The sequence below is a fragment of the Mus pahari genome, chromosome 15 (assembly GCF_900095145.1).
Source record: "Mus pahari chromosome 15, PAHARI_EIJ_v1.1, whole genome shotgun sequence".
Taxonomy (NCBI): Eukaryota; Metazoa; Chordata; class Mammalia; order Rodentia; family Muridae; genus Mus; species Mus pahari.
The window spans coordinates 55,038,283-55,055,964 of NC_034604.1; the positions used below are offsets into that span (position 1 = coordinate 55,038,283).

Below are 17,682 nucleotides of genomic sequence, written 5' to 3' on the forward strand. Positions count from 1 at the left end.
ACACACACACACACACACAGAGAGAGAGAGAGAGAGAGAGAGAGAGAGAGAGAGAGAGGCACATCATTGTGTGCAGTGTAATAAATAATATTTGTATCTAAGATTAGATTGAAAACAAAACAAAACAAAACAAAAAAACCTGGAACTGCCAAAAGCCACAAACAGCCAGTGAAGTCAGTAGTAGTTGGTGAATTTAAGCCAATGAAGTTGATATAGTCTTGAATTTGTTATTTTTCAATAAATTTCTGACATTGTAGAAAAACATAGGCATGTCAATTTATATTTCTGACATAACTGACTCGTGGTAGGTCTAGAGTTGTCACAAGACTTTTAAAAGTAATGTGGCAGGCATCCTTGAGAACGTGACTGGAGGATGGGTACACTGGCATCTGTGGAAATGCTAGGTCACTGAGCTTGGTGGCCTGAGTTTGTCCCCTGGGTCTCATGACATGGGAAGGAGGAATTAAATCCTACAAGTCATCCTCTGATCTTTCCACCTTCATTGTGATGTGTGCACATGAAGGTACACACATATACCTACCTACTTATATACACACTCCAAATAAATTACATACACATATATGTATATTATATAATATAATATAACTGTTGTGGGAAATATTAAAAAAGAGAACCCGCCAACTCTCTGTGCCCCTGCTTCTCTCATCCCACCAATGCTCCTGCCGCTGGTAACTCTCTGCAGCTAGCCCTCCCCCTCCCCACCCCCATCGTCTGGCTGAGGCACAACACTATACCCCGGTGGGGTCCCTGGTTCTGCCCCACATTCCAGTAACCAAATTGAACTGCCAACTTTGTGGTTAAATAACACAATATCCAGTAACCTGGTAAAATTAAAACTCTTAATGCTTATAATTAACCAATTAGATTTATGTATCAATAAAATCACAATTTACAAGATGCCACTACAATAATTTCTGAACCAATTGTTAAATGATAAAAGCTTTATCCCAATTATTCTAGCCTTATGATATCATAACTACCTGTGGCTGGTAAAAGCCACACTGGTTCACATCTGCCTCCTTGGTTCTTATCCTCCTCCTCCTCCTCCTCCTCCTCCTCCTTCTGCCATGCTTCTTCTCTCTGCAACTCTTAGCTCTGCCTCCCCTTCCCCTGTCCAGTCACAGGCCTCCTCTGCACTAATGTAATCCGACAGGGAAAACTCTGCAACATAATAACCAACGGCTAGAGAGATGGCTCAATGGTTATTTCCTACGCAACCTTGATGGGGGAAGGTAGGCAGAGTGATAAGAAACCCCTTTGGGCTTGCTGGTGGGGCTACCCTTCCTAAAAGGCATACAAGATGAAGAGTGGTAGAGAAAGACACCTCGCATCCTCTGCTGGCCTCCTCACATCCACAGAGGCTCATGCACCTGCCAGCACAAACATGTGCATACAACACCCTCCAGTCTAAACAAACGAGTTATCCAGACTCCTGTATTTTAGTTAATCATGTCATTTTAAAATTTATTTATTTATTTACTGTATATGAGCACACTGTAGCTGTCTTCAGACCCACCAGAAAGGTGTATTGGATCCCATTACAGATGGTGATAAGTCACCATGCAGTTGCTGGGAATTGAATTCGGGACCTCTGGAAGAGCAATCCGTGCTTTTAACTGCTGAGCCATCTCTCCAGCCCAATCACATCTCTCTCTCTCTCTCTCTCTCTCTCTCTCTCTCTCTCTCTCTCTCTCTCTCTCTCCAAATAAAAAGAAGTCTAACAGCTGAGGGAGAGCCAAGTTTGGAATCGCTACTTCTTAATCAATGCAAGTCAGTGCCTGTTTCAAGTAAATGTGACTGTTTCAGTAACAACAGTCTGGTGGTCATTATCTGAGAAGCTGTGTCCCAGGCAAGAGAGACACCTCAGTTCCATTTTAAGCATCTTCCCTAAGTCATATAGATAGCTACAGAGTCTTTGAGTTAGCCAGGACCCTGGCTCTTATGCTGGCTCACTGTCTCACTACACTGTAGTCCTTCCCTCGCCTGCATCTCAGTTCTTGTCTGTGAGACGGTTGCTAAGCTGCCCATCATAGTTAGGCATACAGAGGACCTGATAAGGTAATGGAATTTTCCATGGAATGAAAGAGAAGTGGAGCCAACTGGCCAGCTGGTTCTTCGAAGGTCTATGACCTTCTGTGACCTCCTATGAGGGTTTCTAAAAACAGTGAGCACTGGAAGGCAGCAGAGCTGTCCTTAGAAGGAGCTAGGAGCAAACTTGGTATCCCTGAAAAAAACAAACAAAACAAAAACGGGGCAGAAGATAGTGAAGGGCAAGGAATGAGCGAGTCAAAAAACAAAAAGAAAAAAAAGAAAAAAAAGAAAGAACGAAGAATCAAACTAGTTCCATAGATCACTTCTGGTGAAGCTCTGCCCTCACGGTGTGTAATTTTCCTCTTTTGCCAGGAAATTAACTTCTACAAGGTCATTGACTACATCCTGCATGGCAAAGAAGACATCAAAGTAATCCCGTAAGTTTCATCTCCAGACATGGAAAAACTTCAGGCTTACCTCCAACACCGTCTTATTTCAACACCTTCAATCCACAGCTCCTGAACAAACTCCAAACTGCTCTGGTCAAACCCCAACCCGCCATGCTCTTGGTTGGAGGTAGAGAGAGCAGCCGGAGCCATGAGACTTACAAGGTGTCGGAACCAGGTCCCCAGAGGGGAAGAGCTTGATCAAAGACACCAAGGCTGGATTATGTATCAGGTGGGGTCTCAGACCCATAGCCAGTGTTAAGAGACAATGACTACCCTGGTTCCCAGTAAGAAAAGAGATAATGGTCTCAAATTGAGGCTTTTCTATCACTCCGTGGAGCAAGATGCTGGGAAAGAAAGAGACTTGCCTCAAGGAACACCGAGTCTTGAACCGGACTGGGGAGGATGCTGGGGGTGCCTGGAGAGGACTATTTTAGGGGCAGAGAAGTCACAATCTCCTTTGGGATGGGCCTGAGCTACTACGGTCAGTAGAATGTTCCAGATGTCTTTAGGGTCTCCTTATCTCCCAGAATCCCTCCCTGTTCCTAGAGCCACACCCAGAACTCCACCCGGAGACAGGCTCACTTTCTCAGTTTAATTGCAGGCTCCTTAAACTGCAATTAGGCTCCGTGAGAGGGCCACACCTGCATTGGCTGCCCACTCCCTGCAAAGCCAGAGAACTGAAGGGATTTAATCCACAAACAGTAACGATAACCGGAAATGCTGACTCAGTCTTGGTCCCCGGGTCAAATCCTAAATACTCCTTTTGTCACTCGGAGGAACAGCTCTCTCTCCGGTCTGCCCTTTTATAAGTTGGGGGTGAGAAATTATCTCACATTCCCCTATTGCTGAGCTCTCTATTCCTGTGCATTCCTGCTGGTGTAAAGACCGTTTCTGGGGCCGACGAGGTGGCTCAGCGGTTAACAGCAGTGGCTGCTCTTCCAGAGGACAATTTCTAGCACCCACATGGCACATCTCTAACGCCATGGCTTTAAAGCACACCACACACACACACACACACACACACACACACACACGCAGACAAAACACCCATACATATAAAATAAAGTAATAATTTTTTAACCCTCCTTTCCTTCCTCTCCTCCCCTCTCCCCATTCCCCATTTCTATCTACCCTCTCCTCTCTCCTCCCCTACTCCCCTTCCCCTTTCCCCTCTCCCTCTCTTTACTTTAAGTAAAGTCTCACTATCTTGGGATGGCCTCCTGCCTGAGTGCTAGGATTAAACCTGTATCTGTATCCAGCATCACAGATCTGAGTTTTCCTGAGCACAATCTCTTTTCTTCTTTAATTTTTCAATGCACATTCTTCCAGCATGCCACTCTCTAAACATCTTTTCTTTTTCCTTTTAAATTGTCTTTTTCTTTTCTCTTCCCCTCTCCCTTTCTTTTCTTTTCTTTTCTTTTCTTTTCTTTTCTTTTCTTTTCTTTTCTTTTCTTTTCTTTTCTTTCTTTCTTTCTTTCTTTCTTTCTTTCTTTCTTTCTTTCTTTCTTTCTTTCTTTCTTTCTTTCTAAAGAACAGGGTCACATGTAGCCTAGGCCGGCCTGGAGCTGGCCTTCAACGCCTGATCCTCCTGCCTGTACCTCGAAAGTGCTGGATTACAGGCACAAGTCACCGCTGCTAGCTTCTAACCCTTTCCCTAGCTTCACATTCATTAAAACTCACTGTCTTTTTTTTTTTTTTACACTACCACACGTCACAACTTTCCTCAGGTTTTTTTTTGCATACGTGTAAGCATACGTGTACATACATGTTCACATGTATGTGAATGCACATGAGTGTGTGCATGTAGAGAGGCTAGAGTTTGACCTGATTGCTTCTCAATCTCTCATTTGGACCCAGATTTTGCCAGCTTGCTCTGGGGATCCAGTCTCCACTGACCACTGCAGCCACTAGCCAGCACTTCACCCTCGGAGCTACCTCCCCAGCCGCTCCCCCAGTGTTTCATTAATGCAGCATATCTCACCAGGCTAAGATAACAATCACCTGCTCCTTCCACAGAACCCTTCCCCGAGTCACCTGTTTAGGCTTGCTGAAAGCCTTCTGTTTCTAATACCAACTTTTGAATCAGTCAAGATAGGCTGGTCGACACTGTACATCTACAGACAACCTTGAGGCTTATGGTGCAACCCCAGCACTCATCCACAGACAACTGGGGTGTGTGTTTAGGACCCTCTTACAAGGATTATCATCAGGCAGGGCCCAAAGCTGCTAAAACAACCGCCATTTGGATTCTTGCAAGATTTACTAATATTGTTACAGGGAAGAGAAATCAACTAGACATTCTAGTTAGATGACAAAGATAGCCTGGCCGGATAAGAAGAGACCTGGTCTCTGTGGACACCTGTACATGTGACATACACTTAAACAGACACACACCAATCTCAAAAGTTAAGTCTTAAAAAAATAACATATTCAGCCAGGCAGTGGTGCCATACACATTTAATCCCAGCACCAATCTGACCTACAGAGTGAGCTTTAGGACAGCCAAAGCTACACAAAGAGACCCTGTCTCAAATCCCACCCCTCCCCCAAACCCCAAATCTATAAAAAGCATATTCAGCTTCTCCCATATTCTACTAAGCACACAGGTCAGTGGTGGAAACCGCTGAGCATACCTAGGACACATGTTTATTATAAAGTGTAAAAAAAGAAGTCACGGTGCAACATGAGACATTTATGACATAGGTAACTGCATCACATCAAGCCTACAGAGAAATCTAAACCAATGAAAGAGGAACATTACAGGGACATAAGAGAAAGACATGAGTAGGAAGTCCGTAATGGCAACCATACAACAAACACATTGAGATAAGGAAGACCATGGTGATGCTCTGCTGGGACCCAACAGAAGGGCTGTAACTCAGGATCTGAACTAAGTATTGGCAGGGGCACGAAACAAAGGAAATGGTAGGATACCACGACTGGGGCATACATTGGTTACTTCTTTAGAAATTAGAAAGATACACATCTTCCCACTCAATATTTCCAAGACAGACACTACAATCTGCAGAGCTGAGTTAGCAGTGCTGTCTCACAGGATCCCCATCTGGGAAAGGAGGGAGAAGGTGGCCAGAAACGTGTGAATGAACAAATTGTGCTACTGTGGCGAGAAGAAAATTGCATACGTGAAAAAGAAGCCAAACAAAATAACGAGCATTGAATAATTCCTTTTAAAGGAAGTTGAAAAACAGGCTGATCAGGTTGGCAAGACGTGGGAGCAGAGCATAGAAAGGTGAAGAAAAGCAACATGATTACACCAGAGTGATGGTTCTCCCGCCTTAGGGAGAAGGCAGTGATTGACGGGGGCTGGGGCTTCCAAAGTGGCGACATCTTTGTTCTCGACTGGTGTGGGATTTCTGAAATGTTCGCTTTCTGGTGTGTGCGTGTGCATGTGCGTGTGCCTGTGTGTGTGCACACATGAGCGCATGTGCACATTCTGAGGCCAGATGACCTTCTCTATCACTCTGTGTTTGAACATAGAGCTAGGCTGGAGGCTAGTAAGCCCCAGTCACCCTCCTGTCCCTATGCCCCACCCTTCAGTACTATGGTAATAGGTGTGTGCAGCCACACTAAATCTTTTCACATGGATTCTGGGGGATCTGAACTCACGTCTTCATGATTATACTACCAGCACTCTTATCCTTTGAGCTGACTTTCCAGCCCAGCGTTCACTTGATAATGACTGATGATGGCTGGTTTTGGTTTGCTGTTTGTTTGTTTTGACACAAGGTTTCTCTGAGTAACAGAGCTTTGGCTGTCCTGGAACTGGCTTTGTAAACCGGGCTGGCCTTGAACTCACAGAGCTACACCTGCCTCTGCCTCCTGAGTGCTGGGATTAAAGGTGTTTGTCTGTCACCATGCCTGGCTAATGACAATGGCTGTGCATTTTTCTATATGTGTATTTTTTTTTTCTTAAAATAACCAAGCAAAAAAAGTAATAAAATCACGTGTCTCCGCCTCAAGGAAGGGGGACACGTGAGAAGCACATTGCCAAGTGGTTTGGTAGCAATACACAGTAAGGAGGCTGTGACAGTCCTGAGCGACAGCTCTACGGGACCACTGACATGCACGTTCCCACTGTTGACTGAAGCACTGTTCTACAGCACATAGCTGTAAGCCCAGGGTCTGTGGTGCTGCCTCCCCTACAAGTAAGCATTACAGGGTTAGCTTTGTGCTCAGCCCTTGGTGGGAGCTTACACCTCTGCACTTGACGAGGGGAAACAGGGCATCATCTGCGTTGTGGTCCGTAGTTATCAGTGTCTGGAGTGTTCAACATCACGGACAGTCTCCATTTCAGGGTGTACAGTAACGCCTGGCCAGCCTTTGGGGCGGAGGCAGCTGCGGTGGATGGGAGCAGGGGCAGGGCCAGCCGAAAGTGAGGAGGCACAGTCCCTGACTTGAGAGTCGCTATTTATTTGTCTTTGGCCTTTGCAGGAACCCACCTGCTGACCACTGGGCTCTAGTGAGCGGTCTCCCCACTTACGTGGCTCAAAATGGTCTGGTAAGTGATACATCTTGGGGTGGGGGTTGAATCTGGGGGACAGAAGGGTTTTAATCGTGAGAATGAGGAATATGTGGTTAGTGCGAGTCTTTCAAGCCAGAGGCTCTTGTTTTTCTAGTTTACTCAACACCTGACCCACAGAAGAGAGTAGATCATTGACATGTCTGGAAATAGCAACTATAGAGAAATAGTTCTTACATGGAAAGGCGCATAGTGTCCCTGACAATAGAAACTTGTGCAAATATGTCAGGGGCAATGCATGACTAGCTGATCTCCCGGGCTCCCCAGGTACTAAGAAATAAGCTCTTACACCAGACTTGAGTGTCATTCCCAGTCTCCCCCTTCTACCTACACACATGGCAGAGCTATGTGCTATCTCCTCCCCCTTCTACCTACACACATGGCAGAGCTATGTGCTATCCCCTGCCATGCCTGTTACTCAGGCTTTCTGTTGCTATGACAAAACACCTGGCTGGGGACCTCATATAACTTTCAAAGTCACACTCCCAGTGACCTATTTCCTCTAGCTAGGCCCCAAAATAGCCCCACCCAGCTGAGGACCAAGCTGTCAACCCAAAAGCCTGTATGGGATTCCCCCCACGCAATATCTAGACCAAAACCATGTCCCACCCACTCAATGTCATAGAGTAGAGTAATGTGTGCTGTCGCCTGTGTTCCAGGACAGGGTCGTGCCTGCTAGTTACACATCATCCCTATGTGCTGCTTTGGCCTGTGGCAAAGCTTCATGGTAAATCAGTGGTCAGGAAGCAAAAAGGAGACAGGGAAATGAGGTGTGGCTTCCAATGTTCCCTCAATGGCATGCTCCAATGACTGGAAGAATACTTGCTAGGCCCTCTTACCTCTTAAAAGTTTCTACTACTTCTCTGCAGGGTCTCACTGGTAACCAAGAGTCTCATTTTACCCATGAGACTTTGGGGACCCTCCATATGCAGACTCTATGATATGTAGAGCTGAGTGTAGAGGTTGGGGGGAACACGATGTATGTGCTTAGTGTTGTTGAATTATTAGGTAGGTCTGAGGCAAGAGGACAGATTTCAAGGTGGCTCAAGAGGGAGGACAGAGTCAGATCTAGTGGACCTTGGATGCCGTGTGGAAGGCTGAGACTTTAGTCCACAGGTCACTGGAGGCAGACTGAGAAGGGCACAGTTCAAGTAAGAGGTGATAAGTATCTCAAAGAATTGGGCAGGGGATGGGTGTTACTCAGGTGGTAGAGTGCTTGCCAATACTCATGAAGTTCTGTTCTTCATTAATCCGGGTGTAGTGGTCCACGTCTTCTTCTTCTTCTTCTTCTTCTTTTTTTTTTTTTTTTTGGTTTTTTGAGACAGGGTTTCTCTGTTTAGCCCTGGATGTCCTGGTACTCACTCTGTAGACCAGGCTGACCTTGAACAGTGGTCCACTTCTAAAATCCTAGAATACAAGAAGTGGGGGCAAGAGGATCAGAAGTTCAAGGTCATCCTTGGCTACATAGTGAGTTGGAGTCCAGCCTGAGCTAAATGAGACTCTCAAACAAACAAGCAAATAAACACCAATCTCAGTGAAGGCCGATTGATACAGTCACTAGGTACTGACAATGATTCAGGCCCTAGATAAACGTGTTCATTTAATACAACTTCAGAAGAAATGAGATGCAAATAAGGAGATGCAGAGTCAGATCTCATACTGAGAAGGCAAAGCCAGTAGGACTTGTTGGTTAAGCCAGAGGGTAGAGGAGAGACAGGTCAGAGCTGATCTCAAGTTCCTGAACCAGTTGAACATCACAGATACTGAGCTGGGATACCCAGTGATAAGTCACCTATACGCAAGAGACAGTTCTCAGGGGCATGCCCACCAGAGGGATGAAGAGACAGTTCCTATACCATGGAGTGCAGAGATAGAGATAGGGAGTCTCAGGGTCAGACAGCACCAGAGACCACAGGGGCAAACTAAAGCTCCAAGGGACAGTGTATCTCATGTGATACTGGGAGATGTCAGGGTTTCCAGAGCTGGTGGAGGAAGAGGATTCTGTGAAGGACAAACAGGAGAGGTCAAAATTGTTTGGAGACCCAGGAGAGGCAGTGCCATGGTAACCAAGAAAGCAATGTGAGAGACTGCATGCATGTAGCACAGGGATGTAGTGAGAAAGCAGCAAGAGTCCCACCACAGCATGAGGCCCTTGGCAGACCCAATACAAACAGATCTGGTAGCAAAGTGGAGGCAAAGCCACAAGAAGGCAACTGAGAAATGGTGGTCAGTGAGCATGTAGAGAATGCATGCTAAAGGAGAAGAATGTTTGCCTGGATGGTTGCTATGGTGACTATGTCAGCTGGAAGAAGATCAGAAGGCTGTGGGAGAGAGTGGAGCATGCCCCTGGATTGGGAGCAACAATGAGGAAGGAGCCAGGGCATTTGATGGACAGTACTTAGAAAGAACACACCCAGTTCCCCCTCTGAGAGCAGGCAGCCTGTCACTGCAGCTGATGTGCAAGCATGGCCATTGCCAGCCCAGGTGGGAACTTTTTGAGAACTGAAAGAAGAAAGTCCTTTACAGATGGATTTCAGGACTCAACCAGATGTCATTGTGCAGAGTGCACGGTACCCAACCACATATAGTGGCCCCATTGCCAGTGTTCCAGAGGGGGATCATAATGACCTCATCTTCAAGAGAGAAATCTAGCAATATAGAAGCAGAGTTAAAACACTTTTTGTTTCTTCATCTACTTTTACAGCCCAAGGAAAGAATTCTTTCCTACCAAATAAACAGCACTCTAATGAAAATGAGCCAGAGATGTTTAAATGACATCTTGTAATGATAGCCCTTAGGAGGCAGAATCAGGTTGGCTCTAAATTCCAAGCCTGCATGCATGGGCACACACACACACACACACACACACACACACACACACACACACACACACATATTTGATTTTAAATAACATGCACACAGAAGCATGGCATGCATGCATGATTACACACTCACATGCATATACGCATCCTCATGCATGTACCTGGATATCCAAATACTTAGCATAAGAGCCACAGAATGGGATACTATGCAGTTATTACTAATGACAGCTATACCCTTAGCTTTTCCAAACCTAGAAATGTCTAGGATGCAACACATAGAAATAAAATCTATCAGGCGACCTTTCCTAGCTGGTAACCTCAGTTAATAACCCTGAGCCATTTTGAATCTGTCCACCTGATGCAGACAGTGCACTGCCTTGGGCAAGGACTCAGGTTCTGAATAGGGAGCAGGCCTTGCAGGCCCTTGCTCAGCTCTGACCAATTGTCTTGTTCCTCTCTTGGCTTGCAGATCTGCAATATAATGAATGCACCTGCAGAGGACTTTTTTGAATTTCAGGTAAAGCCATTTTTATTTGATCTCTTGGCCTTAGGACTTTCTTCTTCCTCTCTCCAAAAAAGAGCATCAGAATATGCTAGGATCTACCTGTTTTCTTGGGAAGCAGTCTGAACGGTGGAAATTTGCAGGAAGTTACATAATAACGGAAGGGGGAGACAATGGTAACTAGGTAAAGTCCAAGGACACTTTCAACTTCAAAACACTTGCATTCTTCCCTTTCTGACCCCAGGAACACTGTTTAGGCTACTCCCTACCTGAGATGTTTCTGATCCTGCCCAGCACATGCCAGTCCTGACATCTTGGGGGATGGAAACCTTAGCTCTTGGGCTTAGGAAGTTTACAGTGTTTGTTGGCAGCTAAACCCACACAAGAGTCAACTTCTGGCTTCTTAGAGCTGAGCCAGGCCCTTAGAATCCAGCCACAGCTCCAACCCTGTCCCTGCAATCTGCTCCGCATGGGAGTGGTGGAGCCGCAGCCGTGGCATTCTCTTACAGAAAGAGCCTCTGGATGAGTCTGGGTGGATGATTAAAAATGTACTCTCCATGCCCATCGTCAACAAGAAGGAAGAGATTGTCGGCGTGGCCACGTTTTACAACCGCAAAGATGGGAAGCCCTTCGACGAAATGGATGAGACCCTCATGGAGGTGTGGGATGCTGGGTGGCCTTTGGCTGATGGGGCTCAGTGTCCACCAGCTTCAGGGTTGCCCTCCAGAGCTGCGTGGTGGGTCTCAGTGTGCAGCTGCCTGACCATGGGGAGTGGGAATGGGATGTTATAACCCTGAGGAGCTGTGAGAGCCTCTTTCTCCTCGATCCTTCCTCATTGCCCCTCACTTCCACACTTTACTACTGGGAGCAGTTTGAAGATCACTTGAGAACTGGTGAGAAGGCACAGAGCGCCTATGTACATCCTCCTTGCTCCACACGTTTCCATTTGTGACATTATTACTTATAAATCTTTACTTAAAATACATTTGCATCCATTATTTTATCACAGCCTATCTACCCCTGCACAGCTTTGCAAACCCATTTTATAGCTGAGAAAACTGAGGTTTCAGCAGTCTTGTCTTCAGTCAGCATCAGGATGCAGGCTCCCACTGCCTCTGACTCTTTCTTTCTCTACAGTCTTTGACTCAGTTTCTGGGCTGGTCAGTCTTAAACCCTGACACCTACGAGTCCATGAACAAACTCGAGAACAGGAAGGATATCTTCCAGGACATTGTAAAATATCACGTGAAGTGTGATAATGAGGAAATCCAGAAGATCTTGGTACGTGTTGTTCTTGTTGCTGTTTCCACTGTGGTAGAGGATGCCGGGGGAGATGTGTCAGCCGGCGGCCATGTAGGAAACCCATGAGGTGGAGCCTGGGATGAGTGGGTTCAGCCTTGTTCTCTCCCACGTAGCACAGAGGTCCAACAATATCTCTTGCAGGGTCACCTCTGTCTTGGAGGCCTGACAGCACCATAGACACCACCATAGACACCACTTTCCTCGGGGCTCAAGACTGGCTTGGCACTAGAGACAGGGGCAACTAGTCTCAGCTCTTAGTCTGGCAGGAGGCTTTATCTGGCAACCCTGTGGGTCAGGAGCCATTTCTCAGAGTCTCACTTCTATACGGTCACTATAGGACTCACCCTGTAGTGAGCAAAGTGGTGGGTTCCAAGAGAGTAGAAAGCTTTCCCATAATTTCACCACTTTGTAATTTAGGGCTGGAGGTGCGGCTCAGTGGCAGAGTGCGTGCTTAGCATGCATGGAGCCCTGGGTTTGATACCGAGTAACTGCACAGGCTAAAGCAGGACAGAGCGCACCTGCAATCGCAGCGTCTGGCAGATGGAAGGTTGGGAGTTCAAAGTTACCTTTGGTTGCATAGTGAATTTGAAGCTAGCTTGAGATGCATAAAATCCTGTCTCAAAACAAAATATGGTTTACACAGCACCCACGAATGTGTTTGAGGTTTTGTATGCATTGGCCTGGTCAGAGGTACAGGGAAGCACTTCTTACCTAATGCAGAGATAAAGAAATCGAAGCCCCTCCCCAAGAGGGAGAAGACTTAGCCTCAAATCACCTACTATGAGAAGAGTTCTCAGTTCACATTTGTTAGGAAAATGCACTACTCCTCTGTGATCTTTCTTAATGGGCGCCTGGGGAGGTGGTGGGCACCCCATCAGGAAAGTTGTCCAAACAGAACCTGGGTGCTCATGTATCGGGGTGCAATCGTGAATGGGAAGCCAGGTATGGGAGGACTGGTGGTTTATTGTTCCTGGGAGAATGGTGTTAAATAAACCAAGATCCAAAAACTAAACTGAGTTAGCCAAAATGGCTTGGGATATGATACCCAGCTGAGATCCCAAGACCTCACATGTTGAAACACCCCAGGCCGATGTTCTCAGAGGTCTCTTGTTTCCTTCTCTCTTTTGTTTTTGGAGGTATAACTAGTCCAGGCTGGCCAGTCTTCCTACCTCTGCTTTCCAGAGCTGGGGTTCCATGTGTGTTCTACCATGCCCAGCCTCAGATAAGGACTCACAAAGCCCAGGCCACGCCCTTGAACTTCTTACTGATCCTCTTGGCTCTACCCAAGGTTACAGGTGTGCACAATTATGCCCAGGTTATGCAGTAACCCAGGGCATGCTGGGTTAGCTCTCCACTATGGACCTATGTCCCCAGCAAAAGGCCAGTTCGTTATCTTAGAAGATGGCAGAGAAGATTTGATTATTTCTTATCTATTAATGGCCAACTCATAGGAGACAGTACCAAGTTTAGATGAAATGCCTTGAAGTTCGACTCAGGCCATCATCCCAGTCAAATGATGCATATGTGGACCAGAAGGATATGCAGGCTCAATGAACCAGTTGGAAGTTAACAGATTCCACTCTGGATCAAGAAATCACAAACAGTTAACTGGGTTGCTTCATCTGGCACAAGGGAAAAAATAGGTCCAGAGAGGGAAGACACTCGCCTCAGGTCACACAGCAAAGGAAAGCAAATCAAATGAAATGGCCATACCATCATTATTCTCGGTCACTAAGAACAATAAAAATATAAATAGCAATATTACTAGTACTACACTGTGACAATAATTTCAGTACTTTATTTTAGTTGTACTTTCGTTTGTTCAGAGGCGGTTTTATTATATAGCTTGGGCTGAACTGACTTTCTCTAATATAGCTTACACTACCCACAAGTCTAAGATCTTCTTGCTACAACCTCTGAGCGCCGGGATTACAGATATGTTCCACCATGTCTGGCTAGTTCATATATTCTGTTTAAAAACAAGAACCAGGCATGGTGGAGCATAGCTACAGTCTCAACACCGGGGAAGCAGGGGTTGGAGGATGGATTGTTGCAGACCAGAAAATCTGAGCCAGCCTGGACTGCACAGTGAGACTCTGTTCTCCAAAAACAAAATCCTGCGGTGTAGCGCAATGCTAATGTGCTTGCCTAGTACGGGCAAGGCCTGGGTTCCATCACACACACACACACACACACACACACACACACACACACACACACACACACACACACACAGCACAAAAGATCAGTTACTTGTTTTGTTATCCCCATTTAACAGAAGAGGGAGTTGAGATTCAGGCATTCAGTAGCACAGCTAGAGACAGCCACAGCCTGAATTTGAATGTAGGTCTCCAGGGCTCCGGAGCTGAACAGCAGCCTTCTGCCGGCCGCTTCTGCGACCAAAGCAAATGCAGGAAGTGGAGGTCTCCTTGGGTTCTTGAAGCAATAACCTGTTGCATTTTCTCTGCTGTTTTGGGGGCGTGGCAGAAAACCAGAGAGGTGTATGGCAAAGAGCCATGGGAATGCGAGGAAGAGGAGCTGGCCGAGATCCTGGTGAGCAGCCTGACCCTGATGCCATAGGGCTCAAAGCATCCCTTCACCCCGCTTGGCTTTCCTAGGCAGCCCTGGGGGAGGGGCGCAGGAGCCCATCCTGTTCCTTAATCACTGGACTCCACTCCACTGCAGCAAGGAGAACTTCCAGATGCCGAGTCATACGAAATCAACAAGTTTCATTTCAGCGATCTGCCGCTCACGGAGCTGGAGCTGGTGAAGTGCGGCATCCAGATGTACTACGAGCTCAGAGTGGTGGACAAGTTCCACATCCCGCAAGAGGTGAGGCCCAGAGATGCTGGCTCTTCCTCCCTCTGCAGCCCCATCTAGCGCAGAGCTCAGCATGTGGTGCAGCCTGGCCTTGAACTTGTAGCTTTTGGGTCCTGGGATTCAGAGCTACTACACCCAGATCATTGCTCTCCCTCCCTCCTTGGTTTTAAAGGAACAGCTTGGTCTGTAGACTGTGAAAAGAGTACGTGCTCTGCATTTGGGATTTTTTTAGAGTTTGCGCCTAGAGCCTGTCCTCTGGTAGAGATGACACTGCTCTCCTGCACTGTGGCCCAGAAGTTCTCATGTGGGTGGGAGATATTAGTTAAGTTCCTGGAAACAGGATCCTTCACTTCAGGATTCCTTTCAAAGGTACTCAGTGGGAGACAGCATAGGAAGGGGGCTGGTGCTCCAAGCCTCCTAGAGGTTGATTAAAGTAGTGATTTTCAAAGGTTTGCCCCAGACTATCAGCACAACCCAAGACACTGTCAGACTGGCAATATGCTTCACACACCGAACACCCCACAGACGCGGACACATCAGTGTGTCACCAGCTCTAAGGACTCTGACCGTAAAAGGACCCCCCAGTGATTCTGAAATACACTCCTGCTGGAGAACCATGCGATTAAGCAGTCCTTTCTCTCAGGACAGTTGCACCCCTGGCAGGTTTCTAGAATGCTCTTCTGAAGCTCACATACAGTACTTTCCCAGTGCCTCTGCACCTGTGCCCACTTCCCACGATCTGGGTCAGCGATGGGAGTGGAGGGCCTTGGGTCTCCTGAGGGAGGACTTAGCCACACTGGGCAGGTGTGTGCTGCCTCACTGATGTGTGTGTTCACAGGCCCTGGTGCGCTTCATGTATTCGCTAAGCAAAGGCTACCGGAGGATCACTTACCACAACTGGCGGCATGGCTTCAACGTGGGGCAGACCATGTTCTCCTTGCTGGTGGTATGGGGTGCTGTGGGGTGGGGGAGACTGGCTGACTTGGCAGTTGCCACATGGCCATTTTTATTTATTGATTTTTAAGAATTGCAAAGCTCTGTCTGGGACTGTAGCTGAGTGATAGAGTATTTGCTTAGGAGGTTCAGTCTCTGACACTGATTTTAAAAAAAAAATTGCAGAATAATTCTGTGAATAAGCTGGGTGTGGTGAGCAAGCCTGTAATCACAGCACTCAGGAGGCCAGAGCAGGTTAGCCTGTGCCACCAAGCAAAACTCTCTCAAAACACAAACAACAAAATTTTCCAATAAAGAAGTATACAAATCTTACTAAATTTGTAACACACACATACACAGAGAGACCATTTATCTTTAAGATTAATGAAACAATCTATAATAACTTATTTGAAAATATATGTATCATACATTTTTATGGTTTTCCATTATATATGACAATCAGATTTTTAAAAAAATATATATATTTTTTTATTTTCTGTGGATGAGTGTTTTGTCTGCGTGGATGCAAGTGCACCATCTATGTGTAGTACCCAAAGGGACAGAAGAGGGCATCAGATTCCCTTGGAGCTGGAGTTTCAGATCAAATGGGTGCTGAGAATTGAATCTAGGTCTTGTGGAAGAGCAGCCAGTGTTTTTTAACTGCTGAGCCATCTCTGCAGCCCCAAGATTCTTTTATTATACGAACTCATACTCACATAAAACACACTTTGTACTATATGAAACACGAAACTGACCACTGAAGTCAGTTTTTACATGTACAATCCAGTGGCATTAAGGACACACACAGTGTTGTGCTGTCTTTGCCGCGATCATCTCTAGAACGTTCGCCTTCTCAGACAGTAGCTCTGTGCTCATTAAACAGCAATGCCCGTTTCTCCCAGATCATGGTCAACCTCACTGTATTTTCTCTCTCTGTAAGCTCGACTACTCTAGATACTGCTGCCATTGGAATCATAAAGTAGTTGTTCTTTTGTGCCTCGCTTTTTTTTTTTTTTTTCACTTAGCACAGTGACTACAAGGTTCATCCATTCATCATTTTATCACTGCACAAAACAGTTGTCCTTTGCAATCATGGGGCAGGGGTGTTGGAGATTGGTTCTAATGCTTTGATTCAGTCAGGAATCTGGTGTCCAAACACTGAAGATTCCTGTCCCCAGTAGGTTTTTGATAAACTAAACTCACCACTACAGAGGAAGATGTTTTAGAACACTTCCTAAAACCAGAACTTTGTGTACAGTCAAGTTCCTTATATAAAACAGCAGAGCATTTGTATGTAACCTGTGCCTCCTACATATTCTTGTTTGAGATCAGGTCTTGGTATGTCACTCAGCTAGACCTCGATGCGATGATTGTCCTGGTTCAGCCCCCCAAATACTGGGATCACAGGCATGTACCACCATGCCAGCGTCCTTCTGGATACTTTAAATAACATCTCGATTACTTAAGATGTTTAATGTAATGGAAACACTATACAAGGTAGTTTGCTGCATTGCTTAGGGAATAACAAGAAAATGTTGGTAGGGGCTGGAGAGATGACTCAGAGGTTAAGAGCACTGACTGCTTTTCCAAAGGTCCTGATTTCAAATCCCAGCAACCACATGGTGGCTCACAACCATCTGTAACGGGATCTGACACTCTCTTCTGATGTGTCTGAAGACAGCTACAATAAATAAATTGGGGGGCTGGAGTGAGCGGGGATGACCAGAGGGAGCAGAGGTCCTAAATTCAATTCCCAGCAACTACATGATGGCTTGCAGCAATCAGTACACCTACAATGCACTCACATGCATTAAATAAATAAATAAATAAATAAATCATTTAAAAAAAAGAAAGAAAATGTTAGTATAAACAATTTTGTTTTTGTTTTTGTTTTTGTTTTTGTTTCTGAGACAGGGTTTCTCTGTGCAGCCCTGGCGGTCCTGGAACTCACTCTGTAGACCAGGCTGATCTCGAACTCAGAAATCCGCCTGCCTCTGCCTCCTAAATGCTGGGATTAAAGGCGTGCACCACCACTGCCCAGTTAAACAAAATTTTTTAAAAACAGGATTCATATAACCCAAGTTGGCCTTGAACTCTCTATGTAGGCCAAGATGACCTTAAGCTTCTGACTCTCTTGCTGTCACCTCCTGAGTGCTGGGATTAGAGGGTATGACTCCATCCTTGGTTTATACAGTACTGGGGTGGGACCCAGGGCTTCATATGTGCTAGGCAAGTTCTCTAGTGTGCTACATCCTCACTCCC

The 17,682-nt window shown here is 46.1% G+C and overlaps 1 protein-coding gene across 1 annotated transcript in view; it reads left to right on the forward strand.

Annotated features, from left to right (window-relative positions):
• Positions 1–17,682, forward strand: part of Pde6a (phosphodiesterase 6A) — a 64,633-nt gene that overhangs the window by 22,374 nt on the left and 24,577 nt on the right. The window contains exons 6-13 of the mRNA XM_021214420.1: positions 2,425–2,489; positions 6,954–7,020; positions 10,333–10,380; positions 10,875–11,024; positions 11,503–11,646; positions 14,155–14,220; positions 14,353–14,499; positions 15,326–15,433. Coding sequence (XP_021070079.1) covers positions 2,425–2,489; positions 6,954–7,020; positions 10,333–10,380; positions 10,875–11,024; positions 11,503–11,646; positions 14,155–14,220; positions 14,353–14,499; positions 15,326–15,433 — 795 coding nt within the window. The remainder of the gene's footprint in view (positions 1–2,424; positions 2,490–6,953; positions 7,021–10,332; positions 10,381–10,874; positions 11,025–11,502; positions 11,647–14,154; positions 14,221–14,352; positions 14,500–15,325; positions 15,434–17,682) is intronic.